Below are 20,924 nucleotides of genomic sequence, written 5' to 3' on the forward strand. Positions count from 1 at the left end.
GCTGCTGGCCTTTAAGAACAGCGCGCACTCTCCTGCAGCGGAAGCTGCCTGCCTAGCGCTCTGTCCGAGTTTCCATGGAGACTGAAGCCGGGCCCGGGCGGCCTCGCGGCGTTGCCATGGAGACAACTTCGGGGCTGGGGCTCCCAAGCCTCGGTGCTCCGCTGTCTCAGAACCCTGTGGAGCCGCTATGCGAGGCCGGAGCCGCAACGCCGGCAGCACGCTGGGACCTGCGGAGACACTCATTGCTCATCGTGATCGGCGATATCGGTACAGAGAGTCAGCTGAGGGCCGTACGGGCCCACCTTGAACAAGGTGAGCCGGTGTCCCGGCTGTGCTCCGGGCATCCTTCATCCCCTGCTTCTCTGCCACATGCATTCACCTCCCAGTGCGTATGTCTGCATCCCCCATCCCTAGTGTGCACTTTCTGAGATCTACGCGCCCAGGTAATCTGAATCATTAGCCCGTAACCTGTATCTTCCATTGCCATATGTCCGTATCCTCCCAAGCTGCTCACTCAGCCTTCCAGCACACCAGGTGGCATTCTGCAATTTTCCCTAGGTGGGGGCCTTCCAGCCACGCCCCTTTCTCCTGGAGTGTCTCGGGGCCAGACTCCCTAAAAAGGGTCCTTCCCATCTCCTAGAGAGTTCCTGGGCCCTACCTTAACAATGTCTTCTTTAGGGCCCCTGAACAGGCACAGGGTGCTTATTGAACGCTGTGGACAAATCTCCGAGTGCTGTCGGCGGACATGAGAGAGTGACCTTCGTGCACAGGCTCCTCAGTCCTCACGCCCCCACCCCACCCCCAGTCGCCTCGCATGTGGCGCAGTGCTGTAAAGCCACCTGCGGGTGGAAGCAAGCCGAGGAGGGGTGGAGGAAAAGAGGGAGGCAAAAAGGAGGGTCTAGAATCTTAGCTGAAAGTACCATAGGGCAAACCTCAGTAACTTGGAATAGGCCGTTGGGTGTCACTTCTACCACAACTGGGCACCTCAGCAAGAAAACTGCTACTTTTAAGCTCATTAATAACCAAGTTTAGTCCAAACTCTGCCCTTCTCCTTCTAGATCAGCCAAAGCCCAAGAAAAGCATAGATTGGGATACAGACACAGGCACTAATACCCTTTCTTTGTGCCTCAGTTTTTTAGAGAGCCTGGTGAGGCTGACCGTGGCTGCTCTCCTTATCCTCCCCCTGTCCTTATCCCTTCTATGAAATTGGAAATGCTTCGTAGTCCAACCCTCTTCACTTCATTTACAGCCCTCTCTCTCTTTTTTCTACAGGGATTCTCTCCTGGAACATTGACTTATCATCCTTTGACTTGAACCAACAGCTGAGACTCTTCATTACTCGGCATCTAGCCCACTTCTCTTCAGAGGTCAAAGGTTAGGACTAGTACAATTTGTCTGTCTTTTGGGTGACGGCTGGTCACAGAGGCACAGAGGTCCAGTCTCCCTGGCAGAACTGGCCTTTTGGGAGGGAAAAAGGGAGGGACTCCTGAGGAGACAGTTACAGAGCTCCACAACATCCCAGCATACCTACTATACTTTTCAGTCAGATGGTATGATGGTGGGGGAGAGCATAATTTCAACCTGAAAAACGGGTGGTTTGTGGACAGCTGTTGATGTGCACCGAGGGATTAAGCTACTTCTCTGAGTGATCGATCATCTTCCATACAAAAATCCACTCTCCTTTTGTTTTCCCCTTGCGGCATATCCCAGGTGCCCCCTTCTCTTTTCAGAGACCCCAGAATCCCCCGCTTATCTTCCCAGACCCTTGCTTAGTACTTTTCCTCAGCTACACAGCCTACCCACCAGGTTTCATAGGATTTCTGGTTCCTCCTTTGGCTCAGCCCACAGATCTCCAGAGCAGAGCAGAATTCTGGTACCAAAAGCTGATGAGCACCATTTATATTCCAGTTGTAAAGCAGGGTCTCCTGAATTTACTGATACACGAGGTAGTTGCACTGTGAGGTTTGACTCCAAGGTCAAAGTTTACAGGATACAGTTTCCCATTCTTCAGGGTGGGAGAGAGGATTAGGGATTTGAAAACATAAGACTTTAAGAACTATCATTCTATGATAGTATGGGTTAGAATGTCTGTGGAGAGACTGCAGAAGGTCTTACATACAATTATAAAAGTGCTGGGCATCTGGTCATGTTATTGGTAAATGTTGGCCCACTAATCCATCTATCTACCAGTGCCTTTATGGAATATAAAATCCAACCAGCACAACAGTCATTCTACCAAATGAATGAATTCATATCTTACACAGGTAATTCTCAACTTCTCTTTCTGCTCTTCTTCCTAACTGCCAGATCTTTGGTCATTTCCCTGATCATTGACTCCTCTAGAGATGATGCTAGAGAGAGGAAAAGATAAGGTTAACATGACAAATGTTCCACGATCTTAGGAACTTATGCAGTTACTGTAAAAATGTGAGGCTTGCATCTTCCTGATATGACAGGCTTCCTGTGAAGCTAGACCCTTACTGTTCTAAGAATGCCTTCTGCTTAGAAGGCCCTGATGATCGAAAATTGACAGTTTTACCAGTTACTAGTACTAGGAGCTTTGGTGCAAGGCTGGGTAAGTGGATGACAGAGGATGAAATTAATGACTGAATTGAATTTGGGGAATTACCTGGTAATAGTAATAATTCACACCTAATTTTCTAACCTTATCCATTTGACCACAGAGACTTGAGAGTAGGTTGCTTTCTGGAATGCTGCAAGAAATGTACAGAATTTAAGCCAAAGTACTTAGCCAAACTCTAGATTAGAATGCAGTGATGCTTGGAAAGATGCTTACAGGGAAATGCATAGTCACTCTCAGGCACTTCACAGAAGCAAGCACAGACATATAAACACATACTGCACCTTTTCAAAGAGTTTTGACATGGTGTCCTCAGGGGCTTAGGACCATATACCTAAGATCAGAACTTACTTTAGCATATTGAATTTTTTTAGAGTATGGACATTTCCACAGTGGCCTATGTCCCTGGAGAATAGTGGAGAATTTCTGGGAAAAACCCACATGGCTCAAGACAGCCACAGCCCCACCCCTGCTGGCTCCTCTTTCAGCTTTCCCCACAAACAACAGTCAACCCAGCGCTGCTGCAGACAGTGCCCCTCCCTTCAGCTTGCTGTTAGTGGGGAACCAGGTGGCTGAGATGGGCTCAAGAGAATATGCTACTGCCCTCTAATTTAATGCTTTCTGCCCACCAGCAGGCTGGACCCCCATCCCCATCACCTGTGTCTTGAGTTCTAGGCCAAAATGCTGAGAAAGGAGATAAAAGTGTATCCTACAATGATAGGGAGAGTGCAATAATCCCTAGCCAACCCCCTTCCTCACACCCACATATAGAAAAGAAGGTTCCCTCTGATGGAGAGTCAGTGGCCCGATGTCTTCTAGTGCTCCAGACAGTTAAAGGCTTTTGGAGATGGCTTTTGCACCAGGGAGTCACCAGTCACAGACTTGAGGGTCTCCCTTTCTAAGGCCTGCAAAATATCTGGGATTTCTAAGCGTTATAACACAAATCCAGAAACAATTAAGGGAGTGGAAAATTGAGTTTCAATAACACTCTGATACTTCTACTATTGAGAGCCAATAGGAATGGGGGAGCTTCATAATTCATAATTGATATTCTGAGACTCTAAAGAACACAAGCTGAGGAGTCAGTTTGGAGGCCTTCTTTCTGAATTTCCATTACGACTGATGTGTTCAAGAAGTGGTAATCCTGTTATTTTTGCAAACATGAAAGCCATCCTGGAACTGGGGTCTGCATTGCTGTCTGAAATGAGAAAGCAGGGACATAATGCCTGCAGGCCTTCCCAGTTCTCCCAGGCTTCATCTGGCAGCTAAGAGTACTCTTGAGTTGGTTTGGCCTGAGATTCTGATTTAGGATTGCCCTAATCACTTAGAGCTACATAGGTTATCTCTCAGAAGTCTTCCAACAAAGGGAGATAGAATTCCAGTGGCATTTATGCATTGCAGATTTAGGATTCTGGCAATGAAACACTTTTTCATCTTGTTTGCCATTCAATTCTCACAACATCATTGGCGCATAGTATTAATATTTTACTCATTTTATAGTCGAGGAAGTAAGGTCTTAGAGAGGTTAAGTGAGTTGTTCAGCAGCATAGTTAGTAAAATGGTAGAGTCAGTTCTCAAATCCAGGACTTCTGATCTTTGTATCTGTGCTCATATCCTCTCTGTCTTATGGTACCTCATAATTTCATTGCAGTAGAACCTAGGAATACAGAGGGTGGAGGTTTGGTTGTAGTGGGTTCAGAGGGTGAAAGCTGAAGGAAAACTCCACTGTGAATTGGAACCATGCCCAGAGTATGGCCCTTGGTGGGTGGCAGCTAAGAATAAGGGTGGGTTCTGCATTGGCCTGGGAAATGTCATTTTGTCCTCAAATCAAATATCTATTCAAGTTTACCTCCTAATCCACTTCAGAGAGCCCTAGAAAGTAGAGAGGAGATAGAGATAGGTTTGAGGTGGGAGGAAATGAGAACTATGAAGTTACAGAATGGAGTTGTTACCTTTTATGATGTTTGGAACTTAGTATGGCTTCTTTTGCTGAGTATTTCCGCAGATGGCCTCCTCTATCCAAATGGGGCTGTTGCATCCCTGGATAAGCGCAAGAATTCCTCCCATCTTCCATTCCTCTCCTCTCCCCAACCCCCTACCCCACTCCAGGGTACTGGTGACTCAGCTCCTCCTCTCTGGCTGCAGTTAAGGGCAGATGGGGGATGCCGAGAACAGAGACTATTTTGGCTTCTCTGACCTTCAGTGCAGCTCTTGGCAGCCTGGGGCAAGGGTGGAGCTGGTGCTGGGGTGAGAGTGGGGTGAAAGCCTACATAAGGAAGGCATTATGACCTGGCCAGGATAGGGGGTGAAGGTGGGGGGTGCATTGATGGAAGAGAAGAAGGCAGGGAAGGATTGATGTAGACTATGAGCATTACCCAATTGGAAATTAGTTCTAGAATTCTCCAGGTCCTCCCTTTAAGTCCTAAAGCATGCCTCTAACTCTGAAACAGAAGTCCACAATAGAAAGATCAAGGTGTAAAACAGACAGCTAAGAGATATAGAAAGATAAAGAGACAAGGAGAGAACAGGGACACAACCACCCTACAAAGTCATTCCAAATTTTTTAAATGCAAAGGAGTACTTTATGTTATATTTCATAATGGACCTATAATCAGAAAACCTTGTTTGGCCCTGGTGATCCTCCTTGGTCCCTGTAAACCTTTCAATGAAAGGCAAAAGCATCCTACAGAGTCACTGAAGTCAGAAACTGCCTCTTCATGCCCAGTGTCAGTGCCTGCATAGTTACTGTGCTGTGATGCACTGACACAGAACTGCATCCAGGTCTCAAGGTCCCTGTGTCCCACCCTTGTCCTTGGAATTTCAGATTATCCTGACACTAAAATGGTACTTATTTCTGTCCTCCCTCCAGATTCTGCAGCTGTGGCTCAGAAGAGGGCAGTGCTCAGCACATTGGCCTAGCCCCAGTCTTTTAACCAAGCAGTTCCCCCACCCCTTCCCCAGGTTTTCAGCCCCTAGCCTCTTTGTCTCTTGCTCCTCAGGGGAGTGAGGATCATTCTATAGGTCCATTTGAGGGGAGAGGGAGCAGATGGTTCTGGATGGAAGGGGGAGGGCCTAGGCTGCCAGTTACCCCTCTATGTGCCTCACGGTGAGGCTTTGCTTTTGGCTGATGCTAAAAGAGTTTTTCTTTACTAAGCAGGTTTGTGGAAGAAGGGCCTCTGCCCTTTGGGCCATAGGAGACCACCCCTAGCTCTTTGAGTCCCTAAACAACTCCCCAGCTCCCCAGAGCCAAGCCGAAACAGCAGCAGAGCACTGATATTGTGAAAGCAAAGAAACAGTTAAGTCTCCAGTGTCTCGTCATAGACCAGCCCCTCTTCCCCGCCCTGGCGCCGCCCTCCCGATCAAGCGCCCCCCCCCCCCCCCACTCCCACCCCAAGTGCTGCAGACTCTTCCCTGAAGCTGCCGGCTGGGGCCGGAGCCACCGCCTCCATGAGGGGCTTCCTCCCACACCCCAGGGTAAGAACCAAACCGCTGAGCTTTGGATGGGGTATGAGAGAATGCTGTGATAGGGAGGTGAGATGGGGGTAACAAGAAAGGAGTCAATACCTAATCTGGTGCGTCTGGAACAAGCCCAGTGTGGTGGACAGGCAGGGGATTGAAGGGGGGTGGACGGAGAGAGAAGATGAACATTACCGTGGAGCCAGCTTGGACCCAGAATCGGATGGAGGCAAACAGGGTGGTAACAGTCCACCTTTCTGGCTGGGCTTAGATGGCAGACATAAGCCAAAGGACCATCAGCAGAGGGTGGTGTCACCAGCTCTGTCTGGAAGCCTGGGGCGCTAAAGGAGTTTGGGGTCTCGGTCTTTGGCAGGGACAGAAGAAGCTGACGGAAGGGCAGATGTAAAGAGAATGTGCCTAATGGGAGGTTCCCTGGGTGTCAGCTGCTGGATTGCTCAGCTGCTTCTATGCCGGGTGAGCCGGATGAGTTTTTGCCAAGTAAGGGAAGATGGGGGACACTATGGAAAAGAAGAGAAGAAAAGGGCCATTAAGACGTGGCATGCGACTCCTCACAGAACAACCGGTTTACAGTAGGTCCTCCCCCTCCCTGCGCCATTCCCTAAAGCCTGCGAGACACTAGGACTGTAAGAACCCCCTTTGTGCCCCCACTAGGACACTCTGGAGAGAGAGCATTCCCTCCCCAGCAGCTGCCCTGCATTCCCAGTCCTTTCAACCCCACAGGTTCCCAGTCTTAACCCCACCTCCACCTCATCTCTGCTTCTCTTCCCAAGATGGGGGCTCTTGAACCGAGCAGCCAGGCTTTTCTCCCTCTCTGCGTCCCCCCATCCCCACCCCCATGCAGAGGCAGCCAAGAAAATGACTTGTCATGCTGGGGTGGGGGGTGGGGGCGGAGCTGAAGCGTGAGCTCAGCGCGCACACTCACTCACACACACTGCGGCATACTGCAGCTGCCCAAGCACCCCCCCTCCCCTTCTGCCTCACTGCGGCGACACCTGCCCTCCTGCCTGCTCTGCCTCAGCACCCACAGCCAACCCCCCTCCCCATCACTGACCAAGGGACATGCCCTCACAAGATAGTCCTCTCCAAAGGAAAAGGAAAAACAAGTCAGTTTCTTCAGTGGAAAAACTGGGGGAGGAGAAGAAACAGGGCTTTCCCCCAGGCCTAGAAAAGAGGAAAGCTTCCGGATATAAATTGTGTAGTTGCAAATCAGGACTGGAGAGCACATGGGTTGGGGCGGGGGTCTTCTGAAAGCATGGAAACTACAAAAACTGGAGTCAGAAAAGTCTTGTGATTATAAACAGAGGACTGCAAGAGATGCTAGCCTGGGGGCGTGGGGGGGATAGAAAGCAAATCAGTGTGTATCACCAATATTTCTGGTCCTCCTAGCTCAAATGTGAGACTTTGTGTGTGTGTGCTGTGGAGGAACTCTTACCATTTTAAATCTGAACTACCTGGGGCTGGTCACCCCCTGACCTTATCCAGGTCCTGCCCCTATCTGCCTCTGAGATGGCTCTCACACCTGAGCAGACTTCAAAGCTTCCTTCAATTACCAACTTAATAGAAGAGAATCCTTCGAACTTCTTTAGGGTCCCACTCAACCTGTATAGGGTTTGGTCTTTTGACACCATTTATAGTTCATTCACCCCACAGCTGCATCTGCAGCCCTATGCTTCCAGATCTGCCTGGCCCTTGGCACCATGGCTCTTCCTCTTAACAAAAGCTCTGGTGCCAGGGACCTTTGAGCCCCAGAAAGGGGAGAGACCTAGGTCGCAGAAGAGAGTCTTGGGTAGAGATTATGAGCATTCTCACTGACATCCTCCAGACAGCCCACTCCCCAGGCCATTTGTTCAGTCCCCTATTTTTAACTCCACTGTGTGCTGCAATTGGGAAGGTGCTGGGGGATAGGGGATGGCAGTTGGGGAGGTAGGAGCAGGGGACAACCATCCTTGAGCAGCATCTTCTGTCTGACCTGTTACCTTCTTTCATTGCTGCACTGCATTGCTTAGTGATTATGTGAATCTGGAGAAAGGAAGTAGATAGGGACTTGGAGGATGTCTTATCTTTACCCATGGCCTAGAAAACTCTCTGAATCTCTTTTTATTTGTGCTTCATGTTGTGAACCCCTAATTCTCCATCTCCATGGTAAAGGCTATAATAGCAGAAAGGCAAGGATGAAAAGAAGAAACTTTTCACTGAAGCAGATAGGTTGTGGTATAGTGAACTAAGCCTCTCTGAAGCCTGGTGACATGAAGGTAGAGTGGGAGAGGGAGCTGTGAAACCTCTGGAATGGAATAGTGTGATGAATCCATGTGTATGAGTTCAGGCTTGGTCTCTGAGGTACCAGAGAAAATAGGAAGCTGTAATTCTATTTTCACTCTTCGTACTTTTTTACTCTGAATTGTAAAACCCAAAGGGTTTAGACAGCACAGCCTTCTCTGAGCCTCTGGGATGGGGGAAGGGGGGGGTCTATAGACACTGAACGGAAGCTCTCATCTCCTTACTTACAGACATTCTGCTGTCTTGGAAGCCCAGGGCAGAGACAAGCTAGGAAGGAGAGCTGACTGAGGACCATGGTCCCAGGAGCCCTCCCTCCAGCTGAGTCCCCCATCCCCAGGCAGCACCAGGAGCTTAGTGCTCGAGAGGGACAAAGGCTTCTTGTCAACAAGGCTGTCTGAAGCAGCAGTTACAGGCAAAGGGGAGAAGGGGGGACAATCACAGGACAGGCAAAGTGTGTGGCAGATGAAGGGATGGGGAGAGGCGGTCAATGTGGGAAAGGGGAGATAGAAATCCTGAAAGGGAAGAAAGGCTGAAGGAGCCAATTCCTAGATCTTACTCAGTAGTATCAAGGTGGCAGGGTCCAAGGACAGCCAGCCTTCTCTTTCCTCTAAGTTCCATTTTCTGCTATTGCATTATTTTCTCTCCTACCCCATATGATGCCTCTCCATTTTAGGCATAATTCCCCTACACTCTCTTCAATACAAATTCCTGCATCTCTCCTTCAGGCCAGAGGACCCTCTGCCACCAGAGTGAGATCCTAGAGACCATCATCCTGGTAAATCCCAGTGCAGACAGCATAAGCTCTGAGGTAAGGTTGGGGCCTGTGCCTTGCCAAGAAGGCCTGCTGGAAGTGCTGTAACCCACCCTTGCCAATACTACTGCTTTAAGATCAAGAATTCTTAAACTTGGCTTTGAACCATCCTTTCTCTGCCACCTAAACTGCTGTACATTCCCACTCTGGAGGTGCTGTGGGAGATACCAATGGAGGCAGTACTGATGGGGGACCAGGATCATTCAATGCCCTTTCTTGGGTTTCCCACATCTGTGACCACTCCCCTCCTTCCATTCTAGGTTCACCATCTTCTTAGCAGCCCATCAGCTCACAAACTACTGATCTTGAGTGGGCAAAATTTAGAGCCTGGGGGGGACCTCATCCTACAGAGTGGCACATACTCCTACCAAAACTTTGCCCAAGTCCTTCATAACCCAGAGGTAAGTTCCATACCTGAGTGTCTGGGAGGAAGGGGATATGGTGAAGGAACAGAGGGATCCAAGGGAGGGAAAGTCTTATATTGTTTCGCTATTGGGGACCCTGGCCGAAAGGTAGGAGAGAGTTAGAGATTAGCAGATTGAATCTGAGTTGGGTTAAGACAGCCCCAGTGACCTGATCAGGCTTCTATCTCCCATTCCTCTAGATTGCCCAATTGCTCAGCAATAGAGACCCTGGGATCCAGGCCTCCCTTACAGTGTCCTGCTTAGGGGAGGGTGATTGGAGCCACCTGGGACTATCCAGTTCCCAAGAGACCCTGCACCTCCGGCTAAACCCTGAGCCCACACTGCCCACCATGGATGGCGTGGCTGAATTTTCCGAGTACGTCTCTGAGACCGTGGATGTGCCCTCCCCCTTTGACCTGCTAGAGCCCCCCACCTCAGGGGGCTTCCTGAAACTCTCCAAGCCTTGTTGCTACATCTTCCCTGGTGGCCGTGGGGACTCTGCCCTCTTTGCCGTCAATGGTTTCAACATCCTGGTGGATGGTGGCTCTGATCGGAAGTCCTGCTTCTGGAAGCTGGTGCGGCATCTGGACCGCATAGACTCGGTGCTGCTCACACACATTGGGGCAGACAATCTGCCAGGCATCAATGGTCTTCTGCAGCGCAAAGTGGCGGAACAAGAAGAGGAGCAGTCCCAGGGCTCTAGCAGCTACAGTGACTGGGTGAAGAATCTCATCTCCCCTGAGCTTGGAGTTGTCTTCTTTAATGTGCCTGAGAAGCTGCGGCTGCCTGATGCCTCCCGGAAGGCCAAGCGCAGCATAGAGGAAGCCTGCCTCACTCTACAGCACCTAAATCGCCTGGGCATTCAGGCTGAGCCTCTGTACCGTGTGGTCAGTAACACCATTGAGCCACTGACCCTATTCCACAAGATGGGTGTGGGCCGGCTGGACATGTACATCCTCAACCCAGTCAAGGACAGCAAGGAAATGCAGTTCCTCATGCAAAAGTGGGCAGGCAATAGTAAAGCCAAGACAGGTATCGTGCTGGCCAATGGGAAGGAGGCTGAGATCTCAGTGCCCTACCTGACCTCTATTACTGCTCTTGTGGTGTGGCTACCAGCCAACCCCACTGAGAAGATTGTGCGTGTACTTTTCCCAGGGAATGCTCCCCAAAACAAGATCTTGGAGGGCCTGGAAAAGCTTCGGCACCTGGATTTTCTGCGCTACCCTGTGGCCACGCAGAAGGACCTGGCTGCTGGGGCTGTACCTGCCAACCTCAAGCCCAGCAAAATCAAACAGCGAGCTGACAGCAAGGAGAGCCTCAAAGCTACTACGAAGACAGCCGTGAGCAAGCTGGCCAAACGGGAGGAGGTGGCTGAAGAGGGAGCCAAGGAGGTCCGCTCAGAACTAGCCAAGGAGTTAGCTAAGACAGAAAAGAAGGCAAAAGAGCCATCTGAGAAGCCCCTAGAGAAGCCTGCCAAGCCTGAGAAGGTGAGGACAGAGTCAACTGAGGCACTGAAGGCAGAGAAACGAAAGCTGATCAAGGACAAAGTGGGGAAAAAGCACCTAAAAGAAAAGATATCAAAACTGGAAGAGAAAAAAGACAAAGAGAAAAAAGAGATCAAGAAGGAGAGAAAGGAGCTCAAGAAGGATGAAGGAAAGAAGGAGGAGAAGAAGGATGCCAAGAAGGAAGAGAAGAGGAAAGATACCAAACCTGAGGTCAAGAAGATTTCCAAGCCAGACCTGAAGCCCTTTACCCCTGAAGTACGTAAGACCCTCTACAAAGCCAAGGGCCCTGGAAGAGTCAAGATGGACAAGAGTCGGTCTTCCCGTGGGGAGAAGGAACTGTCCTCTGAACCCCGGACACCCCCAGCACAGAAGGGGACAGTACCTCTCCCACCAGTTAGTAGGCACAGGGAGCTGGTCCTGTCCTCACCAGAGGACCTCACACAGGATTTTGAGGAGATGAAGCGTGAGGAGAGGAGATTGCTGGCTGAACAAAAGGACACAGGACAAGGAGACAAAGCACTCCCTGTGGAGCAGGGACCCCCAAGCACAGCTACCCAGGGAACACCACTCTCTGGCCCAGGCCTGGAACAAGAAGAGTCTGTAATTAAGGAGAAAGATGTTGTGCCAGACATCCCTGAGGAACAAGGCAGCAAGGACAGAGGCCCAGATTCTGGGGCTGAAACAGAGGAAGAGAAAGATACCTGGGAGGAAAAGAAGCAGAGGGAAGCAGGAAGGCTCCCAGATAGACCAGAAGCCAGAGAAGAAAGTGAACCTGAGGTAAAGGAGGATGTGATAGAGAAGGCCGAATTAGAAGAAATGGAGGAGGTACACCCTTCAGATGATGAGGAAGAGGAAGAGACAAAAGCTGAGAGTTTTTACCAAAAGCATATGCAGGAAGCCTTGAAAGTAACCCCAAAGAACAGGGAGACTCTCGGCGGCCGGGAACTGGGACTCCAGGGTAAGGTCCCTGAAAAGGAGACCTCATCATTCTTAAGCAGCCTGGCCACACCTGCAGGAGTCACTGAGCATGTCTCTTACATTCAGGATGAAACAATTCCTGGTTACTCAGAAACTGAGCAGACCATCTCAGATGAGGAGATACATGATGAGCCGGAGGAGCGCCCACCTCCACCCAGATTTCCCTCAAGTACATATGACCTCCCTGGGTCTGAAGGTCCTGGACCCTTTGAGGCCAGCCAGCCTGCAGATAGTGCTACTCCTGCCACTTCCAGCAAAGGCTATGGAGCACCAGACACTGAAATCCTCACCTATCCCCCCAACATGGTGGCTGCCCCTTTGGCTGAAGAAGAACATGTGTCCTCAGCCACTTCGATTACGGAGTGTGACAAGCTTTCTTCCTTTGCCACATCAGTAGCTGAGGACCAGTCTGTGGCCTCACTCACAGCTCCCCAGACAGAGGAGACAGGCAAGAGCTCCCTGCTGCTTGACACAGTCACAAGCATCCCCTCCTCCCGCACTGAAGCCACTCAGGGCTTGGACTACGTGCCATCAGCTGGTACCATCTCACCCACCTCCTCACTGGAAGAAGACAAGGGCTTCAAATCACCACCCTGTGAAGACTTTTCTGTGACTGGGGAGTCTGAGAGGAGAGGAGAGATAGTAGGGAGAAGCTTACCTGGAGAGAAAGCTGTGGAAGAGGAAGAGGAGACCGCAAATGTAGAGTTGTCTGAGAAACTTCGCAGTCAATATGGAACTCCAATGTTTGGTGCCCCTGGGCATACCCTACATCCAGGGGAACCAGCCCTTGGAGAAGTGGAGGAGCGCTGCCTCAGCCCAGATGACAGCACAGTGAAGATGGCTTCTCCTCCAGCATCTGGCCCACCTAGTGCCACTCATACACCCTTTCATCAGTCCCCAGTGGAAGAAAAATCTGAGCCCCAAGAATTTCAAGAAGCAGATTCCCTGGGAGATACTAGGCATATACAAGGTATAGAAAAGGAAGACACTGCAGAGGAGACAGTTGAGCCTGGGCCTGAAGAGTGCATATTAGAGAAGGAGGTTAAGATATCTCCTCCCAGGAGTCCCCAGGCCCAGGAAGCACCTGTCAGCATTACTGGGAGACACACAGGCTGCACCATTCAACTGTTACCAGAACAGGACAAAGCAATAGTCTTTGAGACTATGGAGGCAGGAGAACCTACAAGTCCAAATTCGGGAGCAGAAGTCCTTCCCAGAGACCTGAGGACATCACTACAAGAATCTGACAAACCTCAGAAAGATGAAGTGCCCCAATTTCCTGATCATAGTCTCTCCTCTGAAGATGCAGAGTCTGTCTCTATCCTCAGTGTGGTCTCTCCAGATGCTGCCAACCAAGAACCCACCCCCAAGTCTCCCTGTGGCCTGAAAGAGCAGCACCTAAACAAAAATCTTTGGCCAGAGATGTCTCCAGAGGACACCCGGTCACTTTCTCTTTCTGAAGAGAGTCCCAGCAAAGAGACCTCTCTGGATATCTCTTCTAAGCAGCTCTCTCCAGAAAGCCTTGGCACCCTCCAGTTTGGGGAACTAAGCCTTGGAAAGGAAGAAAAGGGGCCTCTAATGCTAGCTGAGGACACTCCTCAACCCTCAGCCACTGTGTCTGTTCTAGAGCCCCATGCAGCAACAGTGTTACCTCCCACAGATGAGGCCACTGAATATCCTGCACAGATAGACATCACAGATGAGAGTCCTGACAGAAAATTACCTACCAGCTCCTTCTCTCACGCTACACTGTTGGAAAATGGAAAGCATTCACCTGGTGTGATCACAAGCCCTGGTGAACACATTCTGACTGCTGACAGCTCTCTCACCAAGAGTCCTGAGTCTTTGCCAAGCCCTGCCATGGAGGACATTGCTATGGAATGGGAAGATAAAGTTCCAGGGTCAAAAGATAAAACCCCAGAGCAGGACAAGATACCTGAGCCAAAGGATGAATTCCTACAGAAGGACAAAACTCTGGAGCAGAAGGATATTGTCATAGAGCAGAAGGGTATAGTCATCGGTCAGAAAGATGAGGCTTTGGAAGAAAAGAGCAAGGCTGGGGAACAGGAGGATAAGGCTTTAGAACAAAAAGACGAAGACTTAGAACAAAAAACCAAGTCTCTGGATCAGAAGGACATGGCCCTGGAACCAAAATCCATAGACTTAAAAGAAAATAACAGAGACTCAGAACTAAGAGAAAAGGCCCTGGGACAAAAGGACATGGACTTGGAACAAAAAGATACAGATTTAAAACAAAAAGACATAGAACAAAAAGACAAGGCCCTAGAACAGAAGGACAAGATCCTAGGAGAAAAAGACAGAGCTTCAAAACAGAAAGTCAGAGATTTTGAACAAAAAGAGGAAGAGTTTGAATGTGAATACAAGGCTCCAGAGGTCAGCGTACCTGAACAGAAAGATAAGACTGAGAAACAGAATGACAAGACCTTAGAAAAGAAAGATCAGGCCTTGGAAGAAAAATATTGGGCCTTAGGACAGAAGGATGAAGCCCTGGAACAAAACAATAAGGCTGATGAACAGAAAAGTAAGGCTCTGGAAGAAAAGGACAAAACATGGAGACAGGAGAGCCCAGAGCAAGATGATAAAGCCATGAAAGAAAAGGAGAAGATCCTAGAAGAAAAATCCCCAAAAAAGGTCAAAGCTGTGGAACAGATAGAAGAAGCTCTGCTGGAGAAGACCAAGGCTCTGGGGTTGGAAGAGATCCCAGTACAGGAAGACAAGATCCAAGAGCAAGAAGAGAAGTACTGGAAGAAGGAGCAGGATGTGGTACAAGAGTGGCGAGAAATAGCTCCAATCAGGGCAGAGCCAGTAGGAGAACAGAAAGAAACTGCCCCAGCATGGAAGGACACATCTCCTGAGAAGGAGGACAGGTACTGGAGGGGCAGAGAGGAGATAGCCCTGGAACAAGATCCATACTGGAGGGAGTTGAGCTGTGAGAGGAAGGTCTGGTTCCCTCATGAGCTGGATGGCCAGGGGGCCCACTCACGGTATGCTGAGGAGCGAGAAAGCACTTTTCTTGATGAGGGGCCAGATGATGAACGAGAAGTACCCCCCCTGGAGCATACCCCCCGAAGCCCCTGGGCCTCAGACTTCAAGGGTTTTCAGGAGCCCTCGTCACAGAAGGGACAGGAGGTGGAGCACTGGCTTGCAGAGTCACCAGTTGGGCAGCCACCAGAGGAAGAAGATAAGCTGACCCGTTCCCCCTTTGAGATCATCTCCCCTCCAGCCTCTCCACCTGAAATAGTTGGACAGAGGGTTCCTCCAGCCCCAGGACAAGAAGGCCCAATCCCAGAGCCTAAGCCCATGACACCCATGAGGAGTGAACCCACCACCCCCTCATGGCTAGCTGACATCCCACCATGGGTGCCCAAGGACAGACCCCTGCCCCCTGCTCCCCTCTCCCCAGCTCCAGCTCCCCCATCCTCTGCTCCAGAGCCACTCACTCCTGCACCCTTCTCCTGGGGCACACTGGAGTATGACAGTGTGGTGGCTGCAGTGCAGGAAGGGGCAGCTGAGTTGGAAGGTGGGCCATACTCCCCCCTGGGGAAGGATTACCGCAAAGCTGAAGGAGAAAGGGAAGATGAAGGTGGAACTGGTGCTTCTGACAGCAGCCCCTGCAGCTCAAAGATCTCAGAGGCTGACAAGAGCCATGCCACCACAGAGCAGGACCAGACTGAGCCAGAGCAGAGAGAACCCACACCCTATCCTGATGAGAGAAGCTTTCAGTATGCAGACATCTATGAGCAAATGATGCTTACTGGACTTGGCCCAGCATGCCCTACTAGGGAGCCTCCTCTTGGGGCAGCTGGGGATTGGCCCTCACACATCTCAACCAAGGAAGAGGCTGCTGGCCGAAACACATCGGCAGAGAAGGAGCTTCCATCTCCTGTCTCACCTAATAGCCTCCAATCTGACACTTCAACCTTCAGCTACGCTGCCCTGGTAGGACCCACCGTACCCTCTAGACAAGAGCTTGAACCAGGGCCGAGTGTGGAGCCCGGCCCCACTCCACCTGCAGTGCCCCCCCGTGCTCCTATCCCTCTGAGCAAAGGCCCAAGCCCCCCTCTTAATGGTAACATCCTGAGCTGTAGCCCTGATAGGAGAACTTCCTCCCCCAAGGAGTCAGGTCAGGGTCACTGGGATAATACCACTAGTGACTCAGAGCTGGAGAAGGGGGCTCAGGAACAGTCAGAGAAAGAGGCCCAATCCCCAACTCCCCCACATCTGATCCCTTCAGGGCCTTCCACATTGTGGCCTGCAAGTGAGGCACTTACCAGTTCTTCCTCGGGCTCACCCTTGGGTCCTACTAGACCCAGTCTGGACTTCCCAGCTTCAGCCTTTGGCTTCTCCTCATTGCAGCCAGCTCCCCCACAACTGCCCTCTCCAGCTGAACCTCGCTCAGCACCCTGTGGCTCCCTTGCCTTCTCTGGGAATCGAGCTCTGGTTCTGGTTCCAGGGCCCCCAACCAAAGCCCGGCATGATGAATACCTAGAAGTAACTAAGGCCCCCAGTTTGGACTCCTCACTGCCTCAGCTCCCATCACCCAGCTCTCCTGGGGTCCCTCTCCTCTCCAATCTGCCCCGACCTGCCTCACCGGCCCTGTCTGAAGGCTCCTCCTCTGAGGCTACCACACCTGTGATTTCGAGTGTGGCTGAACGTTTCCCTCCAGACCTGGAGGCTGCAGAAAAGGGGTCTGGAGAGCTGATTCCAGGAATGGAGCCAGCTGCCCACAGCCTCTGGGACCTCACTCCTCTGAGTCCAGCACCCCCAGCTTCATTTGACCTAGGTCCAACTCCGGCTCCAAGCCTGTCTGGAGACATGGATGATGGCACCCTGCCCTGCCGCCTGGAGTGCTCAGGGGCAGCCACCAACAAGTCAAGCCCATTCCAGGGTCCTTCTGAAGACCATTCAGCCAATGGCCCAACTGAAATCAGCCCCAATCCTCCAGGCCCTGCTCCAGCCAAGGCTGAGAAAGAGGAGGCCGAGGCCTGCCCTGCCTGGGAACGTGGGGCCTGGCCTGAGGGAGCCGAGAGGAGAGCCGGGCCTGACACACTGCTCTCGCCTGAGCTACTGTGTCCTGGAGGAGCTCCTGGAAGCCAATCCAGCAGTATTTCCCCTGAGGCTGAGGCTGGGCCCCAGGGATGTGCTGCTGAACCATGGCCCCACCACCAGGAGCTCTCCCCATCCTTCCTGAACCCACCCCTTCCCCGATCCACAGATGACAATGAAGTCTTGATTGAGGAAGCTCGGGTGGTAGGGAGAGGGGAACGGCGCCGGGCGGGGGGTTCAGGGGCCACAGGTGTTCCATGTCCTGGGGCTGATGAGACTCCCCCAACATCAGCCAGTGACTCAGGCTCCTCACAGTCAGATTCTGACGTTCCACCAGAAACTGAGGAATGTCCATCCATCACAGCTGAGGCTGCCCTCGACTCAGATGAAGATGGGGACTTCCTGCCTGTGGACAAAGCTGGGGGGATCAGTGGAACTCACCATCCCCGGCTTGGCCATGATCCACCCCCTCTACCCCAGCCAGACCCCCGCCCATCCCCTCCCCGCCCTGACGTGTGCATGGCTGACCCTGAGGGGCTCAGCTCAGAGTCCGGGAGGGTGGAAAGGCTACGCGAGAAGGAGAAAGTACAGGGGCGAGTAGGGCGCAAGGCCCCAGGCAGGGCCAAGCCTGTGTCCCCTGCACGGCGTCTGGATTTTCGGGGAAAACGCTCACCCACCCCTGGCAAAGGGCCTGCAGATCGAGCATCCCGGGCTCCACCCAAACCACGCAGCACTCCAAGCCAAGTCACCCCGGCAGAGGAAAAGGATGGACACAGCCCCATGTCCAAAGGCCTAGTCAATGGACTCAAGGCAGGACCGAGTAAGTATATCATAAAAAGTGGGGATGAGGGTGGATTGGGGCTGGGTGTGACAGTCAAAGGGTCCGGGAGTGGGAGGGAGGGGAGGAAGGTGCCAAATGTTCTCTTTTCTCTCTACAATGAATGCTGGCTTATCTCTACAGCAGCCTTGGGTTCCAAGGGTGGCACTGGCCCCCCTGTGTATGTGGATCTCGCCTATATCCCGAATCATTGCAGTGGCAAGACTGCTGACCTTGACTTCTTCCGACGAGTACGTGCATCTTACTATGTGGTCAGTGGGAATGACCCTGCCAATGGCGAGCCAAGCCGGGCTGTGCTGGATGCGCTGCTGGAAGGCAAGGCCCAGTGGGGGGAGAATCTTCAGGTGAGTAGCAAGGGCTCCCAGGGAGGTAGCAGTCTGATCAAAGCTTGCTCAGAGGCAATAGTGGAACACAATCTGTTCATAAAAGGAGTGGGCCTTTCTGTGGTCAGCAGGCTGCTTCCAAAACCACCAGGTGCCCCATCCCCCTCATTTACCTTCTCTTCATGTTCTTAGATCAGGCGTGTCTTCTTTCCTTCTTAGGTGACTCTGATCCCTACTCATGACACAGAGGTGACTCGTGAGTGGTACCAGCAGACTCATGAGCAGCAGCAACAACTGAACGTCCTGGTCCTGGCTAGCAGCAGCACCGTGGTCATGCAGGATGAATCCTTCCCAGCCTGCAAGATTGAGTTCTGAAAGAACCACACTCCCTCCTCCCCTTGTCCCCTGCAGCTCCCTTAGAGAATGGCTACTGCTAAGTCCTTTGGGTTCAAGGGAGATGAGAGCTAGGGTACGGTGGGCAGAGTGCTTCGTTGAAACTTGAGCTGCACTAAATATGAGAGGTTGTCCCTTTCCCTCATCCATACCTGGGAGGGTTTTCAAAACCAAAGGTAATAGGGATTGGATAGGAGGAAGGTACAAAATTAGGATAGGAGGTCATTTGATGCCTAAGAGCCCTGGATTTACACCCTCTCCTAGCATTGCCAAATACTGATATTGGATGGGTAGTGAGACGAGTCTCAGAAAGCAACCTCCTCCATCACGGAGGGAGAGCATATCCCCAACACCAGGGACTGCTTTATCTTAATCTATTTATTTAGCATCCCAGGAAGGAATTCTAATAGTAATTTATGTGTCCTAAGGGCAGGATACTCTCAGTGAGGTGCTCAGAGCTGCACCCTTTCTTTCATCTCCCATTCCCTTACCACCAGGGTCTGGGTTCCAACAGGGGGATGCAGAGATAACTGCTGCTGCACTGTCCCACTGCTTCCCTCCATACCTGAATGTCTCAATCCAAAACTTGAAGCTCTTTTGATCAGTGGACTGGTAGGAGAAGAAAGGAATCTATCCTCCCTCACAGCCCTTATTTCATACCATCCACATCCCAGAGTTGTGCCCAGACCAGGCCTACTGGGCAGTACAAAGGGGCAAGGAGAGCCTAGCCCCAATCCCAGAATCTTCCAACCTCCCTGACCCTTTGAAGTTTTCACCCACCCTATTCCAATTATCCTGATCCCTTCTCATCCTTTGCTTGGCTTCTCTGCATGTGATCATCTGCTGTGGCCTGGTGCATAATGGGTTAAAAATAAACCACTGCCTGCCATCTCAACATTTGACACCCAGCAATGTGTGACTCCCCCAACATCCCACGTGCCATCCTGCAGCTGAAATGGAAATGCTGGCTGCCTCTCCAGCCCCAAAATTCTTGGGACAGAGAATCCAAGAGGTGGAGGCCGTGCCAGAAGACTGGGGAAAATGAGAGGGAGGAAGGAAAAGAAGGAGCCAAAGCTGATCTAAAGCTTAACTCCTACAAAGTGAAATGAAAACAGGCTGAAAATACTACCCCAGGAAAGGACCTCACCCTAAGCAAGCCAATAAGCAGCCATGCCAGACTACTGCTGGACTGAGAAACCCAGATGCAGATAGTCTGGGCTTGGCTTCTCTGCCAAACGACTTGTGTGGAAACCAAAATGAACTGGCCTTGTTTTCTTCCTAGCTCTCACTCTCTCCATGCTGCTGTGCTCTCCTCCCCACACTTCCCCACTGTACTTTCCAGCTGCTGTAACAGAGCCACCTCCAGCTCTAACAATAAATTAAGTTCATTGCAGATGCTATAGTGCTGCTCAGGCCTTTTCTGACTCCATACATTGCTTAATTGCTGGGCCCCAGCTTCCACCTCTCAGCTTCTCCAAGAATTGTCATTTATTTCAGAGGACTCTGATGCCTTTGATACTGGAAGCAGTTCCAGGACCTAGGGGTGCCAGAGAACACAGGGTGGGTGAAGGGATAAAAAAGATAGGGGAGCCAGTGTGATTTCTATAAATGAGTGAGAATGCTTCAGTATGGGGAATGGGAAGCCTATGGTGGGGACAATTTTGTTTGGGAGAGGGGAGGAGAGCAGGGGACCTCCTGGGAAGGGGATCTACATTCTATGGGATCAAGAGCTGAGCACCAAATAACCAGGATCAGATATTCTGGATAGGAGAAAACCAAAGTAAGGAGTTGAGGGACCCTAAGAGAACCAGAGCCTTTGGAGGTTGGGAAACCTCTCATCTGCACAGTTGGGATTTCCATGGAATGAAAAGTTAGATTTCCCACACGTACCCTGCCCTCCAGAGAAACCTTTATACTCCTGGGTATGCCAAGAGTGGCTAGGTTGTCAATGTGTATATATGGGGAGGGGGATTTTCTAGCCCACCCGGAGTTCTGGGCTCTCCGAATATAAGGATGTCAAGGAAGTGGAGAAAGGACACAATCCCTTTATATCAACTCCTGAAGCTCATTCCAAAGAGCCAGAGTTAAAAATTAAGAGAATGATTCCAGGATCTGGTGAAGACCATGTACTCTCTGGTGCTTTATAGATAACCCTCACCCCACCCCTGCCTATACTCTATTCATTAAAGACATTTTGGAATGGTGGGCTGGGTGCCTGATCTCTATATTTTTTAGCCCATTCCTGCTCAGCTGCACTGGCTTTTGACAGG

At 51.2% G+C, this 20,924-nt stretch overlaps 2 protein-coding genes across 5 annotated transcripts in view; one reads left to right on the forward strand and one right to left on the reverse strand.

The window, feature by feature from the left end:
• Positions 1-35: 35 nt before the first annotated feature.
• On the forward strand, positions 36-20,859 carry MAP1A (microtubule associated protein 1A). Of its 4 annotated transcripts, none has more exons than XM_077127631.1 (7): positions 36-312; positions 1,273-1,374; positions 9,061-9,143; positions 9,407-9,547; positions 9,751-17,920; positions 18,062-18,282; positions 18,481-20,859. In XM_077127631.1, exons 1-7 carry the CDS (start codon positions 75-77, stop codon positions 18,634-18,636), a joined length of 9,111 nt encoding a protein of 3,036 aa, XP_076983746.1. In that variant the 5' UTR covers positions 36-74; the 3' UTR covers positions 18,637-20,859. The 4 variants fall into 4 exon arrangements, with proteins under 4 accessions (XP_076983746.1, XP_076983747.1, XP_076983749.1 ...); XM_077127632.1 differs by having other exon boundaries at positions 18,065-18,282; XM_077127633.1 differs by lacking the exons at positions 36-312; positions 1,273-1,374 and adding exons at positions 5,978-6,055; positions 6,411-6,627.
• PPIP5K1 (diphosphoinositol pentakisphosphate kinase 1) overlaps positions 17,921-20,924 on the reverse strand; it is a 55,337-nt gene continuing 52,333 nt past the window's right edge. The window contains exon 35 of the mRNA XM_077127662.1: positions 17,921-20,191. Coding sequence (XP_076983777.1) covers positions 20,120-20,191 — 72 coding nt within the window. The 3' untranslated portion in view covers positions 17,921-20,119. The remainder of the gene's footprint in view (positions 20,192-20,924) is intronic.

The sequence above is a fragment of the Tamandua tetradactyla genome, chromosome 14 (genome assembly GCF_023851605.1).
Source record: "Tamandua tetradactyla isolate mTamTet1 chromosome 14, mTamTet1.pri, whole genome shotgun sequence".
In the NCBI taxonomy this organism is placed as follows: domain Eukaryota; kingdom Metazoa; phylum Chordata; class Mammalia; order Pilosa; family Myrmecophagidae; genus Tamandua; species Tamandua tetradactyla.